Below are 19,106 nucleotides of genomic sequence, written 5' to 3' on the forward strand. Positions count from 1 at the left end.
TCTCACACATATTGAAGGGAAATGTATTTCCAGAGCACTTTGCCAGACATACTGGATAAAATCTGAACTAGGTGAGGATGAAGCACTCTTCCACCTGGGAAAGCAGGTTAGTTGCATTATGGAAGTAGCTGCCTCACATTTTAAACTGCTGACATTTAGTAAGGATTCTTGTATCCTGAATGATCTAATTTATTCTCTTAAATGTAAAGATATCTTTCAGGTTGTAGGGTCCCCCAGTTTTCTCCGGTGAACTTCCATAGCTGCCATTACTATTTACATGGTTCCGATGCAGATTGTGAAGCAGGTTTTGTCATGTAAAACCATCTGACTGTAAATCAGACTTGCAGAATGCAAATTTAAATGGACAAGGAAATGGATTTACTTCCTTGCAATCTCAGTGACTTTACTGACCTTAACTGAATTGAGTGTGAAAATGAGCTGAGGAAAAAGGAAGTACAGTAAACCATTCAGGCACCGGTGGTCTAAGGATGCCCAGATTAGTGACTGATAATTGGCTCTCTTAGCAACAGATCAGAGCTGCCTTAGTTTTTCTGCTTTGTTCTTTAATGTTTTGTAGGGTCAGTCTTTTAAATTATAACGTGAGTTGGAAATTCAGGAGACTGTTCAGCTCAGGAATAAGATGAGAGATAGCGGGCCAGAATATTATAGAATTTCCCCTCTCAAATCTATCTTGGTAGCGAATCCAGCTGACGTGGTTCAAAACCACCGTGAGGTGCATTGGTGACCTCTGACCGGTTCCAGTAGCCCTGATCCATTCCACAAAACCCTCTACAACCACAAGTCTCTTGTTAGTCACAGAGGAGGAACTAATCTCACCCAGAGAAGGTGAACTATTTGTTAATCCTTAAGGGGACGTTTCTCACTGACAAAGCAGTATGGTGAAAGCTGATAAAGCCGTATGGTGGAAGCTGTCTGCCGTAACGCTTGTTCTGGGGATAAGCAAAAGCCTTTGGGGATTTCTTACCCCATATTTCCACCAGCATTAAATCCAATTGATTTCTGGTGACTACAGAAATTTGTTCTGGAAACAGAAGGGCTCTCACCTTCTTTTCAGAGGATCTGGGTTTTCCACCCAATGCTACTGCTGACTTCTGTCACCTTGGGCAAGTTACCTCACCTCTTTGTACCTGTTTCTCTTCCCTTCCCTTGCCCTAATGAGAGCACAAGCCCATTGGGGTAGAGTGATCTCTTACTTTGTGTTTGTGTTGTGGTAATCAAGTGACACCTCAGTCTTGGTACATCATACATCAGTCACCATCATCTTTAAAAAGCAAAGGAGGTGACATGTTTTGTCTTGGCAGGGATTTGCAGACTTTGAGTGATTTAACCTGCATTCTCCTTGCAAAGTGTGTGTATGTGGTGGTGTTAAATAGAAGGGGACCCTGAGTTTAAGCTTGTACACTAGAAATGCCCTTCACCCCGTTTAAAAAAAAAAAAAAAAAGAAAGAAAGAAAAAAATCACAAAAGTCATCTAAGAAAGATTTCTGGGTGTACAAGGGAGATGTGCAAGAGCCACCAAAGTTAAGTCAGTAGCAGAGAGAAACCTTAATTATAGGGATGGGCTACAAGAAAATTATGTACTTTAGCCATAGAAAGTGAGAAAACATAGCATGAGAGTTTCTTCTTTATTGCAATGGAAGGGAAATGCTTTGAAAAGTTTCTCACTCATAGTCTCTCTTGTTCAGTTAAATCCTAGTCTTGTTTTTCTGGAAGTCTGTGATACAAACTCTTCCGCAGAGCACCATCTAGTGGGACGAGGCTGAACCAGTTACAGATCCCCCAGCAGGTAGTGGGGAGGAGAAAGGGAGCTCTTGAAGAGGAGGTTTAGCTTCTAATATAAAAGAGATGAAGAGAAAGGAAATGAGATCTGTAAATAAATCTGCTGCTGACACTGACCCTTAATTTAGTGATAAGGTTTCCAGAAACTGGCACAGGTTCTTCATGTCCTGTAACTTCTGCCCTAGCAGCAACATGGCTAGCACTGGAATCATCCTTTCTCAGCTCTGACTTTTGCTGCACAAATATGGAGAGAAGCAGGATTTTCCCTGCGTGTCCTTTGTTTCTACTCTTCTGTGTCTGTTGAAAATATTGAATGTGTGTAACAACTTCCGGTGAACAGGCTGTCGTAAAATGAGAAAAGTATTTTTTCTTATGCGATAGATGCTTCAAAATGGAGCAGGCATTCTACCTGGTACTTTAGTAAAATGACAATTAAAATGAGGTCACTGCGAAATGCTGGAACTTGTGTTATAAAATGACATCTGTAAAAGCACAGGAATTTCCCCGAGCACAGAATGACCTGAACAACTTTAGGCATTAGAGCAGCCCCGTAGATCTCAAAGTGATAGAGCATTGAGCCTGTTGCAGTAAGTAGAAGTTTTACTGTAAATTTGGTCAGTACGGGCTCTCTACCAGACTTTCCCGTTCCTTTTCCCGTTCCTTTTCCCCCTTTTCCCTTTTCCCTTTTCCCTTTTCCCTTTTCCCTTTTCCCTTTTCCCTTTTCCCTTTTCCCTTTTCCCTTTTCCCTTTCCTCACTTTGTATTTCCACTGGCTTACTACTCAGGAACTGAGCTGTTTCTTCTCAGTCAACTGCGCAGTGTGGTTTGAACTGACTAGTGTAGACTTCTGTGGTAGACCAGATTTTAAAAGACCTCATAAACCGTGAAGAACCAAGCACTCCTTGGCAGACTCAGAGTTTGAGATAATGGCAGTTCACCTGCGCATGATAAAACTGTAAGCTGGCTGCAGAGTGTGGTGCCATTTCCCAAAAAGCAACAAGATGATGTCAGATAGTGGTGGAGTAAAAATACATGAAAGGTTGGTCATGGATTCAGCATGGTACTTTCTGGGATGCCTTCCCAGTCATAGATTCCTCTGGCTACCTTTTACAGTAGTTACTACCTCAACATCTAGGCAACCACAGCAGATTATAGAAATGTGTTTCTTTACAGTAACACATGAATTACTAATAGAAAAATGTGGGAACGCACATCAGAACATGTGCTTCTTTCACTTGTATCGGAAGTTTTAGAATAATTCCCAGTTGTTTTTGTGGAGAATGATGCTGCAAAGCACCGTGTACGACACGTTCCATGTGGAGAAAAGTTTTTATGGCTGCTGCTGTTAGACCTATAATGAAACAGTGGTTTGCTGTATAGAACTTGTGCAGTCATAAGGATTAGGAAAACAAGAATGTAAAAGACATTCAAGGCTTTAGAAAGTAACAAAAGCAGTCTTTAGAGAGCTTTATGGAAACTTGCTGAAAAGGAGATGTTCTGTACCCAAATAAAAATGTCACTCCTTTGTTCGGATACTTCGCCTTCACAGTGTCATCAGCTCCACGAGAGTTAATGATCTCTCAGTGCCAAATGTATAGCTGGGTATTTATTACCAGAAATTCTGCATATGTTTTACACTACTGCTGTTGTATATTACTGTAACAGTTAGACCAGAATCAGCAGTTTTGCTTCTGAGACATTATCTTAATAGCTGTATAGTTCTATAATAATTGTGGTCTTATTTAAAAGCATAATCTCTTGCCCAGTCTGTTATGGCAATTAAATAATATTGAAGTTTAGTGTGCAAGGAAAATAATTAAATCCTGATCTTCCAGCTTCAGACTGTCTTATGATTAAAGGGTACATAACTGGTAATTATACACAGCCTTTATTCTTTTTTGTATTATCAACGTATGCATGATCTTATGCTTAATTTCTAAAGGAATTTCTTGCCTCAGTTTCCCTATCTCTGTAGTAGCAACTTTTCATAATATTGTGCATATTTCTGCCCACTGGCCTTTGTGCAGTTCTTTCAATATACACGCCTGTAATTCCTGTCTATTCTCCTTATGTAACCATGGAAGAACACAGAGATTTAAAGGAGATCATATCAAAGAAACGTTGATGACAACTGCGTACTCCTTTGCATGGGTATGAAATTTAAGGCCTTGGGGAGAAGCGCATTTTTGCCAGACTCTGTGTGTTGGAGGAAAAACATGCTTCATCCTGGAAGTTATTCTGTATTTCTGATGCCATGCAAAGCTCTGAGTTAAGATTATTTACCTTTGATTTCCACTTTAAAGATTTCTTTGTAACAGGCGTGGTTATTAAATTAATAACCCTTTCTGATTTTGATCTTTACAGCTATGTTTTAATTACCACAATGATTAGATGGCTGAGAGATGATGGTGCATGATATTTGACTGAATTAATCACACTTACAAAGATTCTCCCAGAAACTTTTAATTGCTTCAACAATTTATGGACCAGTTCCTGACCAATGTGGAAGAAGCAAATTCCAGTGCTGCAATAGCCTCAGTAATTTCTGCATTGCCATTTTACGTTGCCATATATCCGTGTATCTGCAGCAATGTTTAGATTGCCATTTTCTGGCCCAGCACTTACAATGATGTTTCGGTAACCTTATTTTTATGTCTTTGCAGTCTCCAAGGACTTTATCACCTACCCCTTCTGCAGAAGTAAGTTTGGTGGAACCTTTGGGGGCAGTATCTTACTGTGATTAGAGTTATTCACTTAAGCAAATGCAGGTGTTGATTTTGCTATCAGTCTGATCCATGTCTGTTTGCCACATAGACATGTTTTCTGAATATTGAAACTTAACAAAAATTAACTATAAAAAGAAAACATTGAGTTCTTACTGACAGATTGTGCAAAAAAATGAAGCTACCACTCCTACCCATTCGTTTTCTATAAATCAGAGTCATTTGTCCAGCAGAGGTCACTTCTTGTACATTCATCCTTCTGGTGGCACCGGCAGTCTCAGATCTCAGGAGCTGGATGATTTACATGAGCTAAAATGCTGCTTTAAGCATCTAAATAATAAGCCATGTTTGCTACTAAAACATTTGCACTTTTGTCTTCAAGAAAACATAATTATGGTTTGGTTTGGGTTTGCTTTTCCCTGGGAGTTAATTGGAACATCACAATGACATGAAACGTTTGGGAAGTCATTTGTCAGGATACAATAGATGCCACTGCAGAAGCATTGTCATTTTGGGGCTGGGGCGTGTTGCTTATTGCAATGTAAAAGCTGTAGTAATTGCTACATGCTAAAGAAGTGACTCTAAAATTTCTTGTAAGTCTTCACTCATTAACATCAGTCCCTTCCCTCTTGTCCTGGTTTGGTTTGCTTTATGGGGTTTTGGGGGGATGGTTTTTTTGTTTGCTTTGAGGTTTTTTGGTTTGGGTTTTTTATCAGCTTTTTTTTCCCAGGAAACCAAGTAAATTGAATTATATACGAGAAGGTGTCATGTTTTCAGATACAAAGGGAAACTAATTTTGATTCTAAATACCTCTTTATGCAGCTAGTCAAGACACCTGGTAAATTAAGCCACAGAGAGCTCTGTGCTGCAGCTATTGAGCTCTTGCTGGTCTCCAAGTCAGCTAGCTGAAGGCCAGCCCGTGTGTCTTGTGCAGTACACTGCGTACTCTGAATGTACAGACACACTCTGAATGCAGCTTCCCTTATGGAGTCACAGGAATGTGGGCAAATCTAGAATTACATAGAATTTAATAGAAATTACAGGTGGAGTTGGAACCTTCCAAGACTGAACTCTGACCCAGACTACAAAAATGGATTGGAGGCTTTGGAACAGAGTGTTAGAGAACAGTGATAATGAAGTAGGTTGAAAGCTTAAGGGATATTGTTATTTCAGTAGCTTCTGCTGATGTCTTCAGATCCATGAAAGTTAAGTGCTGCTAAAAATGTGTAATGTACATTTACATTTATTAGTCAATGCTTCTATTCTGCAGGGTTATCAAGATGTTCGGGATCGCATGATTCACAGGTCTACTAGTCAGGGCTCCATTAATTCTCCAGTGTACAGTCGTCATAGCTACACACCCACCATGTCACGTTCCCCTCAGCATTTCCACAGACCTGGTAAGGGCAACTGCAGTAGAAGTATATGTAAGACTATTCTTTCTTTAATGTCTCTTAATGGTGCAGCGAAGCGGTTGTTTCTCTTAGCAGTGAAAATTTAGGATTTTTGCATATTTTAATATCCCCTTTTCTACCCTTTTTTTTGTTCTTGATCGATGCAGTCTTTTGTACTAGGCTGATGTGTGTTTCTTACATCGTAAATGTGGATCTTCTGGTTTTGTTTCTGATTAATTATTTTTTAAATCATTGTGTTTCTGAAAGCGAGCAAAAATTTGCAGCAGTGAATCACAAACTTCATTCTGGAATTTGGGAAGAGTATAATATATTGGAAACAAAAGTTATTGCTTGACTATACAGAAGTCAGCAATGTAGGATTCCTCCCTCCTAAAAAACAATTCATTTAAAGCTTGGTGCAGCCACGGTATCTCAGATTCGGCACCAAAACCCCCAGATATTCCAAATTGCTAGTCATTTTTCAAAACATAGACTCACGGTTTGCAAGGTAAATTTCTTAATTAAAGCCATAGGCAATTACCTAGGAACATTTAAGAAACACAAATGTCTTTTCCTGGTTTAGCAGTGATGTACAAGTTCTGTGTACAATATAGAAAATGTACAGGTCATTCAGGTTCCCAGTGCATTCAAAATTACTGGTTGTGAATATAAAAGCAAGATATGAGAATGAACTGTTCATCCACACCCAAATGGCATAAAAATTTATCTCTAACTGCTAGTCATTCAATACTTTTCAAGACTGATTTTATTGTTTATGGTAATGAATTAAATCTTTGTGATCCATTTTTAAATTAAGTGATAACAATCGTGCAGTTCCATCTTCCTTGGTGATTACAGCTGAACAGTTGGGATGCCAAAACCCCATATACAATAGGAGCTGCATTTTTAAAATTAAAGATTTATAATAGAGCCACCACTGTGGAACTTGAATGCTGTAGCCATTTCCTAGTGGGGGTGGGCTGAAAGCAGCTAATTGTGTCTGTCAGTGAATGCCTTATTTAAAGGACCCAAAGGAGGTGGCACAGAAGCAAATTGTGTCTGATACTTAGTACTGACAACATGACTGCATTTTAAGATGACATTACAACTGAAACCAAAAAAGACTTAAAAGCGTGAAAAAGCTGCAAACTTCTGTCTCTTGATTCTGGCGTTCTGAGGGGATTTTTCCATTTGTATCAGTCGTATCAGGGATAAGAACAAATCCAGGCCCTGTTCCAGACTTTGCTGTGATTGAGTTTTACTGTCTGTGTTCAGTCAAGGACCTTCCCCAGAAGCAGTCTCTGTTTATGTAAACTCTTGCAATGGGCGGATGGGCTCAAGCCAGAGTTTGGATCCAAATGTAAAATCTTCAAAGTTTGCAGCCTGAGGGATTTTTTGAGAAGATATTTGTTCAAACTTATCTCTGTTCAGATGATCTCATCTTTGGCTCACCTGTTTCTGTTTCTCATGAGACACAGAAGTAATTCTGTAGAATTTATCATTGTGATCTTTGCTACTCTGCCTTGGGGTAATTGTTAATGCTACTTTATAATTTTCCTACAGTGATTATTCATGTTGAATAGTAGCACATGTATATTTACCATTTTTCTCCTAATGGCACTTCTTATCATCATGTTATTTGCAAGAATAATTTCTCACTGAATAAAACCAGTGGCCCCAGGTGACTTCTCTTTGACTCCCAGCTAGCCCTTGAGAGAGAAGTGAACCACTGTGTTGACGTTGTCAGTATAAGGTTCTTCAAAAATCTGAGTGCTACAAGTTTTGAAAAAGTTTGCAGCCTTTTCCTCCTGCAAGTGCCCTAGCTGATGTTGGCAGCATTTTTGGAATGTCTTAAAACAATAGAAAACAGCTTGCATGCCTCTTGACTGACATTTTTTGGTCAGGCACTTTTCAAAACAGCTGCTTTCTTAACTAATTGAGTGTCAATGTTTGTGATGTTTGCATGCTGGTAGCAGGCTACTTTTTGGTAACAAGGCATAGATCAGAAGCTCATTAAGCCAGTAAATGTTACGCCAAATTAGCGATGCAGTTCAAATCTGAGCCTCTCTTCTAATACTTCCTGTAATTTTGTCTAACATTTATGAACCCTTTGGTACGTCTTTAACCTTTTTTTTTTTTCCTCCTTCCTTCTTTTCAGAATCCTAATTGTTCAATGCCTTTTTTTTTTCTTCCTTTGAAGCCTCCTTCCCTGCCTTTCTCTTATTGTTTTTCTTTGTTTTCATTTTGTTCTGCCCCCCGATTCCCTGCTGCCGCAGAGCTGCTCTCTACTGGTGTGCAGCGGTTGTCATACCTGCGCACTAGCAGTCTCAGCTCCGCTCACCATGACTCCCGCCCCAACTCCCCCTTCCGACACCACTTCATCCCCCATGTCAAAGGTAAGGAGCCAGGCCTCCCCAGGGAGTACCCTCCAGGCTGGAGATTTATTAGCATTCTGTCAAAGCTAATAAGGTGTATCTCCGTAAGGCTGTCATTGGCTGTATAGCTGAGCATGCCTTGAAATGTGCTGTTACACTTAAAACTATGTTAGAATAGACATAATGTCCTTTTTTCAGAGGAAATATGTCATTTCTAAGGGCCCTAGTTGAAGAGTCATCAAGCAATTACATATTAGAAATATAAAGGAAAGCATTATCATTTACTATTTAGAACCTATATGTGCCTAATTTACCTTCCTTCTAAAGCAGCACATAACAAACACTACAGCAGTTGGCATATCACATTTAATTATTATTTCCACATTCTTAAAACATGCATTTAAAAATTGACCACAAATATTGCCTGGATGAGAGCAAGGTGATCAAAAATATAGAGAAGAAAAAAAAAAGGTTATATAAAGATCAATGGCAACAAGGAAGTTAATCATTGTTAATTACATTGGCAATAATTAATGCCCAACAAAGTAAAACTAAAACCTCTAGGTCTCTCCTCAACTAGTGAGAATCGGCAGACTCTGCTGAAGGCAGTAGAGTTGCAAAGATTTACACTACCTGAGGATCTGGTCATTCCTCTGTTATTTTCCATGGCTTGATTTGGGGGAGGGTTGTTCCTTCATCGTGTCCCTTCAAGAAGATCGTTCAGCTCAATAAGCTTTTAGGTTTTTTTCTTGCTTTCTGTGAATGTGGTTTTACTTTTATTTCTATTGGAGCACTCTCTGGCTGTGCTGTCTCTTCTGTTGGGGGAGAAGGTCATAGCTTATATCACCTACAAGAGCCCAAAAAGAGTCAGTTGAGTAAGTTGAACATAGATTCTGTTCTGCATCCACTGATTAATGTAGGTAATCATAAACTGGAGATAATCAAAAACAGTTGCAAGGAAGTTGTTGCCATGAACTTTCAAGAAATGCTAATAGATCTCAACGTTCTAGCTCTTCAAGCATTCGGATCACCATTACTAATTTTACTCTTGCCTTTTCTTAGCTGATTTTTGTTAATATGCACTTTCAACTTTCCTATTATGTCACTATTAAAAAAATAATCTCACTTCAAACTTAAAAGATTGGGACCCTTAAAAATAGATACACTGCTCATTTCAGCATGCAGTTACTTCATAATCCTTGCAATTTCAACATTACTTTGCTGTAAATCCAAAGTAATGCTCAACTCTTTCAAGTGGCATTTTCATTCTTTTTCTGTTGAGAAAATAGCTTCTTCAACAGATAAATCAGAAGAACTATTGGAAGTCCTTTCCTCTTGTTTTCAGATTTCAAAGAATTACCTGACATGTAAAATAGGTATGTATCTCAGTTGTCGGTACCAAAGGCCAAGTGGCATTACAAGCACTAGACAAAGGGGTGTGGGTATGGTTCTTACCAGATATGTCACATAAGACATTATAGGAATCCACGATTTTCTGAAAACTTTACATAGAGGTATTGGGCCTGGACAGGATTTATGTGTTGTAACTCAGCAAAGCTCCTGGAAGCTCAAGTTCATACCACTGTGATAGTGTGTACCATCCGAGGATGTGGTACATTTGAGAAGGGGCAAGTAGCAGGTACCCACATCTTCTAATTCACATGGCTGAATTGAAAGAGTATTTTCTTAATAGTTGGTTGAGAGAAAGAAGCACCTTCTTAAGGTGACCTAAGTTTCATGCCTAGGTTAATGTGGTGGGAGTATCTGCAGGGCTTTCATTTCTTTTTGCTTTTTCTCCCTGTGGAAGAAGATGACGACTCAAAAAAACCCCAAAAATATACTTCTGTGTTTCAATTCAGCACTGCAAGCTGAGTTCCCTCAGAGCATTGAGACAAACTCAGACATTTATAAAATGTACACAGATAAAGTAATTTGGAGAATTTTTGGTAATGATCTGGAAGAAAACATGGAATAGTATTGCAGGGTTCCCTGATAACATGGAGACTGGGAGAGTAGTAGTCAATAAAGAACGTGAGCAACAGTTTTCTCCGTGAACAGTGCAGCCAAACGTAAGCTTCTAGGTGATGTTGTCCATCTGTACATGCTGGGGAGAGCAGGGACTCTGAAGAGGATTTGACTGTTCAGTGGATGTTAGGATGGGTGGCTAGGACAGCAGAAAGAGATGCTGCAGCTAAAAGAGCTAAGTAGAGATGTTAGGTACTTGAATAAGATCTACAGAGAGTTGAATTGGTAGTTCCACAGTCCCAGCAGGATGGGTGACATAAGAAACATTGCAGAAGCTTTAGAGAAGGACCGTCAAATAATTCCAGATCTCATAGTGAAAAAGTTATGGCTGTTAATGTATTAACACTATCAAATAGAGGGTTTTGGTAGTGATTTGTTCAGTGTCTATGTACCTGTACGGTAACAGAAGGTTCTCCCATATAGCAGGCAAAGATACAAAAATATCCTGTGTTACACTTAGATAAAAATCATCATTATTTCTCTTGACTTGTTTAAGGTGAAGATAAGTAGCTATTGAAACAGCTTAGGAAAAAATTTTTGTCTTCCCATTACTGCAAAATGGTACAAAACGTCAAAAGGCCTGAAGACCTTTGTAATTTTTCCAGCATGTTAAGTGATCAATGACATGCTCACAAAACATTAGATGAACAAATGTTCGTAGTGATCCCTAAGTCAGAGCAAGCCCTGGCTTGTCCTGTAAGAGGAGTATGATGGAAGGTAGTTCTTAATCAGATATACTCTGAAAATACAAATAGTGCATATGTGCATATATGCACTAACAGTGCACATGCATTTAAAGAAAGATAAGATGGCAGGGACTAGTAATATTTTTATTAAATAAACCTCTCTACTAATACAACATGTAAGTGTAAGTGTTTTCATAGGAAGAAGTAGTATAGTTTGCCCAGTATATATTTCAGGGGTTGGGGGGGAGGGGGGGGAGGTTAACATTCAGGAAGTGTTGAGTGAAGTCCAGTTGCACTATATTTTGTGTCACCTTCACTACTTCGTGTTCATAAATAGATATTTTGTTATCAACCGATGAGGTTGATCCGGGTTTCCCACATGGTTCTTCATTTGTCCTCCTTGCATACCGTGTGTCCAAGCACCCCCCTTTTACATCTGTGTGGCAGAAAATGGAGATTAATCTGGCCACTGGCTGCATCTAGTGCAACTCCCTGATGCTCTTATCTGTAGGGGTTTGCCTTGGGTATTCGAGGTTTCTGTTTTCAAAGTTTCAAGAACACCTTGAGAGCAGCATTTCTGTGTCTACTAGGGAATTAGACTCTTGTAGATATATCTGAAATGAGGACTATAGCACTGTGGGGATTAATTAGATGTGTTAGATACATTTGCAGTGGTTCAAAGAAGAGGCATCATATGATCTTGTTTTTACTTGGTCAGCCTTTCTCAAAGCCACTTGTACTTTTAGCAGGAAGGTGAACTTGGTGTAAGTTTCTAAGAAAGATTTCATAAAGCTAGAGTTTTGGGGTTTTTTTCCTTTAAGTCAGAGAATATGGATCATGCCAAAACCGCTATGCTTCCCTTTAGGGGCATAATTTCCAAACAGCATAATGATAATGAAAGTGGCTTACGACGCATTACGCCTATGTTATTTTGTATCATCGAGCTAGAAAAGTAGACATTTAGACCAGTTTCAGTGTGTTTTCATACAATATAGGGCTTAAACAAGCGTAATGCTTAAGCCTTGTCGACAAGGCCAACTGTAAAGAACTTTGAGGCATGAAGGGGCTAAATATGCCCCAGAATATCTTAGTGAGAGTTTGTTGATGTAACATGTATGTTGAACGAGCTGGAAGTGGGTGTAATGTGCATCAGCTTAGACTTCATTTAATCTCATTTGGGCTCTCCACTGAATTCGGTCTTGTCTCAATAAAGTACTGTGTTTGCTATGAAAGAATCAAAACAAGTCCGTGAATGAAAGAAACCCTGACCTTACTGAAATCAGAGACAAAACTCTCATTGAGAGCCAGGATTTCATCTCACATGCCTAGAATTTTTCAGAGGCATTCAAGAATATTGCAAAGCCCCTATAAGATTTCCACGTAGAAAGAGCTCCCAAGTAATGTGTATTCCTCTGCTCACAGACCTTCCTGTAAGGAATCTACCCACCTTCATAGTGAATTTGGGTCTTGGTTTTCACAGGTTCCTGCTTTCCTTCCCTGAGGCAGGTCTCTGAAATCAAATGCTTTCTGTGTGTGATAATTATTTGCAGGGGTTTGTGGATGCTCTGGAAAAATAGCTGTGCTTTGGCTGTTTCATGACTTTCAGTTTTCTGTGGGAAGAGCCACACATCTGGACAAGACGATGAATGGTATTTTGACAAAATCTGAATAGGACTTAGGGTTTCAGGTGCTGTTGAGCGCTTTTTTTCTATGTCTGTTCAAAAGTAGAGCAACTAAATTGCAAGTTGACAGAAGGCTCAGTATTGGTTGCATATGGGTTTTTTGGCCTGATTCTGTGAACTTAGCCTGTGAATCACACAGTGAGCCCGGTGGTGAACACTTCAGAAGGCAGCAGGAACCTGCATTACACTGTGCTGTGTATAGGCAAGCAATTATATTCCTGGCTGCTAGGGGAGTGTACTTAACAAATCGAGCTATAGAAATTGGGAACTACCTGATGGAGCAAACAGAATGAAAGAAAAAAAGCCTCTGAATTTCACTTCTGAGGCTGCTGTGCTCAAGTGATTGATTTTTATCAATTACTCCATTATCTCTTTAACATCCCTCACCTACCTACACACAGACACATTCAACTTCATGCCAGGGGTGTGGGAACTAGCGTTTCCCACAGTGTTGGTGAACTGGAGTGCTCCTGTTGCTTTGTGGAGTTAAGGCTAGTTATGGCATATCTGAGACAGTAAGAGAGACTTTCCTGTGCAGGCACAGCAAGGAACCCAAATTCAGAGCATGCACAGCCCTTACTTTTATGAAAAGCTGCAAGCAGGCCAGCCATGGGGCCCTGGGAGGCAGGTACAGGCAGGCTAGCAGCTCTGCTCTCCTGTGTGCCTAGGCACGTTCCACAGATGTTGGCACTGCTTTCATAAATTGTGGGTGATTTTACAGCAGCGTCTGAAGCACTTAAGCCTCGTTATTAGAGTGGGCTCCTCAGGGATGATCTAATGAGAATCTAAGTAGATGTACCATTCGTTTCTGCGGTGGTTGGAGGTAATGAGACTGCCATCCTAGAAAGCGTAAAGGAGAGTCATTTGTCAGTACTAGTAGGAGTAATTACGAAGAGAGAGGCTGCGCAGGAACCCCAGGAAATACAAGCCGACAGAGACCTCTCTAAAGCAACACATGCAGGATGATACCACGCTAATTGTCTGCCTCGTAGTGTAGGCATTATACAACATTGCTGGTTTTCTAGAAACAAATTATCTGTGTACCAGATACAGGATTAGCTAGCATACATTTATGGGTGTGAGTGTACTTAGTTGTGTCTAGTTGAGATAAAGAGGTGGGTGTAAGAAGAGTTTCTTCCCTGTATTTGTAGTGTTGGTGATAGAGGCATTGTAAATTGAAGATGCCCGCATTTTGACTATCAATTTCCAACAGATTAAATGTACTTGTGACTCTTCTGTTATAACAGTCCCCAGGTCAATAAATCCATTTTGATTCTTCTCTTTCATTGAATATACTAATTGCCAATGGAGGCAGAAAGGCAGAATGACATGTCTCTATAAAGGTTATAAATTTTAGAATTAATTATGTCTTGTGGCCATCTCAATACTGATGGTTTTTTCCCTGTAAAACAATGATTTCACTGAAAAGTAACTCATAATTTCTCAAGAGAAACAAAAGACATGAGTAAAATCAGCTCACCATCATGGTATTTCAAAGAAGAACACAACATTGAAATTGCCAAGTAAAGGACCATAGATTGAGATATGACCATGTTATTTTAAATAATCGTTCATACTGCTTTTCAGAGTTAGTAAACCTAGCACTTACTGTTACCTGGCCAGAAGCTCAGCAGCGCTGCACCCAAAATAGAAAACCACAATCAACTCCTGTGGTTGAAAGAACATCATGTTTGGGGGATGTCATGTACATTAACTCATTCAGGGCTGAAATAGCCAAGTGGTAAATACAGAATTTTGCAAATGCATTCTTCCGGACAAATTTTATACAGCCAAGACCCCTGAACTGTGCACGTAATTTTTAAAACATGTATGTGCAGATGGATTAACTCGTATACTGGCAGAGGCCTCTATGGCACATCTCTCTCAGCGAGGTTTGTAAAGAGCATTTTTTTTTCCTCCCTTCTGGTGCCTTTTAGATTGGCAGATGACCGTTCAAGTAAAAGAGGAATTTTTGTGTAAAGAAAACTTCCTTCTCCCCTCCCCCAAATACACAAGTAAGAAGTGCGCTGAGTCCAAGGTTTTGGGTCCTCTAACAGGACAGAGGAAACCTGTAGCTGAAAGGAAGCCTGCAGTTTCTTGTTTGTTGTATTTATAGCCCTCCTGTACTTGTCCCCTCAACCCTTTTTTTTCTTGCATTGTTAATCAGCTTTTCTAGGTTTTTTTTAAGCCCTTGTGCATACCTGAAAAATGGAAGGGGCTTGATGCTCCCCTACTTTTCACCATTGTGGTCACTCGCACCCATGTAAAATAAGCACCCATGTGGACAGTTTTTCGCTTGTGCAAGCTTATACTAGTGTGAAGAATGGCACGAAGTAAAAGGCAGCAACATTCTTTTATGGTACACACACAGTCATGTACTTGGATATCTGGCTGTTAAGTCTTGATGCTTGGGGATCAACCAGCATTGTTCTGCAACAGCCCTCTTGCCCTGACAGACACGGGAACTTCCAGGGCCATTAGACTGCTGTGGTGGATTGCTAGGAGGCAAAGAAATAGTCCTGGTAAGAGTAATCCTACAAATCCAACAAACCATGTGTGCAAAATGGAATTTAAGTTTTTAGACATTAGATTCAGATCTGCTAAATCAGCAGTGATTTATTAGTGAAGTATTGTCGCTAGAGCCAAATTTGGCATTGACAGAGATTTGGGGTGGAATTGATGATATAGGCTCAGCCACCAGATGGGCTGCATTGCTTTACGCATTATTTTGCTATATCAAAAATGTCCTACCAGTTACGCCTTTTGGTATGGGCCAAGTGACCCAACAGCTATTTTCCAATGCTAGCTTCTGTATGCTTTTGGTTTAGGGAACTGTAGTGACTGCCAGCATCTGCTTCTATCTGCTTGGGAGTTGTTTTCGTTTTGTGGGTTTGCATATCAACTACTATGCCTGTCACTTTTAATTCCAAATACTCTGTACTAAATCATTGCCAAGTAACTTTCCATTCTTCTTTTCCATGCTGCCCATCTAACCACCAGCTGTGAGCACAGAGCTCCTGCCTGCATGCCGTCAGAATGACTCTGAGCTGCTCAAACCTCAACTCCAGCCTGAACATGAATTTTTGTCTCTGCAGGAATATCAGGAAAAAAAAAAAATCACCAGGGCTACCAGTTCTTGTTATTGTTTGTATTTATATTTTTGGTTCAACTTCTTTTCTCCCTGGAGGTTTTGATTCCACCGATTTTGTTTGGGTTTGATTGGGCTTGTTTTTTTTTTATTGCTCTTCCTTTTCTCATTTTGTTTTCTCCATTCTTTCATTGGAGGCAATGAGCCGTCCAGCGGTCGGAACTCCCCTGTCCCCTATCGGCCCGACAGCCGCCCTCTCACTCCAACTTACGCTCAGGCCCCTAAACATTTCCATGTTCCAGGTAGGAGCTGGCACTCTGTGTGTCTCGGTGTCCTGTCACAGTGTAGAATGTAGCCTTTGTAACTTTTGTCTTGTCTCCATCGTTTCATGCTGTTTACCATGAGGTGCGCCCACCGGGTTTGGAACTGCTCCTAGGCTTGCTGAGAGGGGTAGTGCGTTAAGAAATGAAGGGGGAGTTTCACTGCGATTTTTACCTGTTCTGTTGGTCAGGTATTTCACTGTTAGAATGCCTTGGTTTTCAGGGTCTGTTGATGGCTATGAGCTGGATATGAGCTATGTAGGGCTTGATTTTTCTCACAGTTGCACCAGCTGAGCACCAGCATAACTGCTAACTTTGGAGGGGTTGGGTTTGATTCACAGTGGCATGCAAAAAAGAGTTGACTGGTGAGCCATTACGTATGTTGTTCATTCAGATCGCTGTGACTTGTTTCAGTCTTGAACCAAGCCGTTCTAGTTTAGTGTTCCCTATTTTTTTAAAGCAGAGGAGGATGTTCCTTTACTTGTTTTGTGCAATGGCTTGGTGTCCTTAGAGAGACCTGCAGATCCACAAGGTTATTTGTGCCTCAGGATGTCCCCTCTACAAATGGCAATCTCTGTTATAAAGTGAGATGCACAGTTCTTCCAGCCTCAGAGAAGCTCATCTGTCTTGGATTTTGATGAGGTGAAGGTGGTGTGTCCCTAGCGTTGTTGACATGCATCTTCTGACTGCACCAGTGATAGCTGAAGACCTTATTATATCCAGTTATTCTTCAGGTCCCCTTCAGTCGAGTATCCCTTCGCACTGCCAGAGGTTACTGCTCTTCCTCCTTTCCTCAGATCTGGCAGATAAACTGTTTGTGGGAACTTCTTTTTCAGTCAGTGTGACCTGGCTTGACTAAGGTAGGCTGTTTTAACTGCTTAAGCTAACCTGGTTCACTTTGACTTGCGTAAGCTAAAGCATGCTTACATGAATAGCTCTGAGAGTGATGATTTCTAGCATGGTGGGAGAGCTGTCCTCTTCAGGTGGCACAGTGCAGCCACAGAAGGAGCTGTGTTCTCTCCTCCTTAGAGCCTTCTGGTATAGATGTGCGCAAAAGTACTGCATGACTACCCTTTTATACCTACTTGCTGGTCAAGTAGCCGTAACAGATCACTAACGAGGATGAAATACCTCAGTGTCGTTGTGTGCAATGAATTTGCCTGTTTAGTCAAGGATGTAGGGTTCTGCAGAGTAAGATTTGCCTCTGTTTCAACAGATTTTTAGGGTTAGCTTTCCTTAATGTCAAGGGCTAAGTTGTCTCCTGTAGCCCTTTAATTGGATCTGTGACACACAGCATGTATTTCTAAAATGCTTTTTCATCTTTCATTCTAATGTAACCGAAAACTTTTTCCAGGCAGTATGAAAGTAGCAAAATGGGTTTCTGACATCAATTTCCTAGTTCCCAATAGCTCATTTTGGTCTTCTAATAAAATTTTGACAGATTTTTGCACTGCAACACTGATTTTGGATTAACTTTTGTATTTGTAGTTGTGCCAAATACATGAAGTGTTGGCTTGGGTGGGAAGGTAGTTTAGAACAAACTGGTTCCTGTCTGAGATTCTAATTTGTAAAAATACAGTATCTTTTAGACATGCCATAGATTTACTGCACTGGAGTTCTGGGAAGTGGTTTTATTCTGGTTTACATTGATAATGTGCAATGTGGTGGGCCTTACATAAAAAAAAAATTACAAAAAAGAAATAAAATCTATCCTTGTGGTTTCAGAATTAGTAGTGTATCAGTTAACACTGCCTAAAGCATCCCTTTGACTCACTGAAGTGTAGCTGCTGTTGACTGTTCAAAACAGTGTGTTAGGCAGCTGGATTTTGAAGTGAGTTGTAGGCTCACTGCATTCTCCTCTGCTCAATCCAGCCAGTCAGTTGGAAAGAAAATTGAGCTGTTATGACTGAAGCACAATTTTCCACAAAAGTTGTTTGTGGTAGTTTTCCCCAAATGACTTGTATCTCCACCATTGAAATGTCTTGCTTGTTTGCATTTCTTCTGTAACTTTTTTCCCACTGATAATCTTCTGAATGTTTAAAACGAATGGTTCATGACTTGGATGCATCCACATGTTACAGAATCAGCTCCAAAGGACTTCATACCACATGTCTTTGACTTTTCACTTGTTTTTATGTTTTCTTTTCTTTTAAATAATCTGAAAAAATACCTTTCTGACTTTTTCTTGTGCTACATCCTTGATTGGTCTGTCTGTTGTTTTAGTGTTGGATTTATCTTTACAGCTGAAGTAGTTTTCATATTCCCATTTTTCTCTTTCTCAATTTCACAGATCAAGGTGTCAACATTTACAGAAAACCACCAATCTACAAACAACATGGTAAATGATCTTTCCGTTTTTATTTCAAAACTGGAGTGTCAACTAAACTAAAAAGCATGCAGACTAGTGCAAAGCACTCAGTGTTTACTTTGTAAGCATTAAAAATTGGGAGTCCAAGCTTAAAACAGCTGTTATTGCATGTCCTGCTGAGGGATTATGTTTTAAAGCATGTTGTTTCATTTGGATCATATGGTTTAAATCTTGGCCACATTGTTATTAATGGCAAAATTGTCATTAACTGGGATTCTGCTGTCTCTTTAGCATTATGATGCCTTCCTGTATTTCACTTCTTTAAGTTTATATTTTCAGAATACAGGTACTGACCATGTTAAAATAGATTAACAATAGACAGTTCTGACAGGGACTTCATGGAATATCCGTATTTTAAACAGAGGAAGTACAATAATTTATTTCAACAGCAAAGATGGAGTTGTTATCATCAGGCTGGAATTCCAAATGTACCTGTGGCTTTAAATAAGAATCTTTAATTACTGAAGATAATATAGGTGACTTATCACTGACAGGGCTAATTTGGTTCTCAAGCCCTGCGATATAGCTCAGGTAGTACGCTGTACTTGTTTTTCCAAGTGTTTGGGTTCTGAGCTGGACAACAATGTTAGTGCTCCAATCTCTTCAGTGCAGATGTTATAGCAAGTCTGAAATAACAGTGATGGCA

General features: G+C 39.9%; 1 protein-coding gene across 9 annotated transcripts in view; it reads left to right on the forward strand.

The window, feature by feature from the left end:
- ABLIM1 (actin binding LIM protein 1) overlaps positions 1-19,106 on the forward strand; it is a 93,318-nt gene that overhangs the window by 60,610 nt on the left and 13,602 nt on the right. For 5 of the 9 annotated variants that reach the window (XM_035891475.1, XM_035891479.1, XM_035891483.1 and 2 more), the window contains 4 exons: positions 4,463-4,498; positions 5,793-5,922; positions 15,970-16,074; positions 18,383-18,430. In XM_035891475.1, the coding sequence (XP_035747368.1) occupies positions 4,463-4,498; positions 5,793-5,922; positions 15,970-16,074; positions 18,383-18,430 (319 nt within the window). Of the gene's footprint in view, positions 1-4,462; positions 4,499-5,792; positions 5,923-8,192; positions 8,313-15,969; positions 16,075-18,382; positions 18,431-19,106 lie in introns of all 9 variants that reach the window. The other 4 variants (XM_035891478.1, XM_035891477.1, XM_035891482.1 and 1 more) reach the window with 2 other exon arrangements.

Source organism: Egretta garzetta, unplaced genomic scaffold, assembly GCF_000687185.1.
Source record: "Egretta garzetta isolate BGI_Z169 unplaced genomic scaffold, ASM68718v1 scaffold273, whole genome shotgun sequence".
Taxonomy (NCBI): domain Eukaryota; kingdom Metazoa; phylum Chordata; class Aves; order Pelecaniformes; family Ardeidae; genus Egretta; species Egretta garzetta.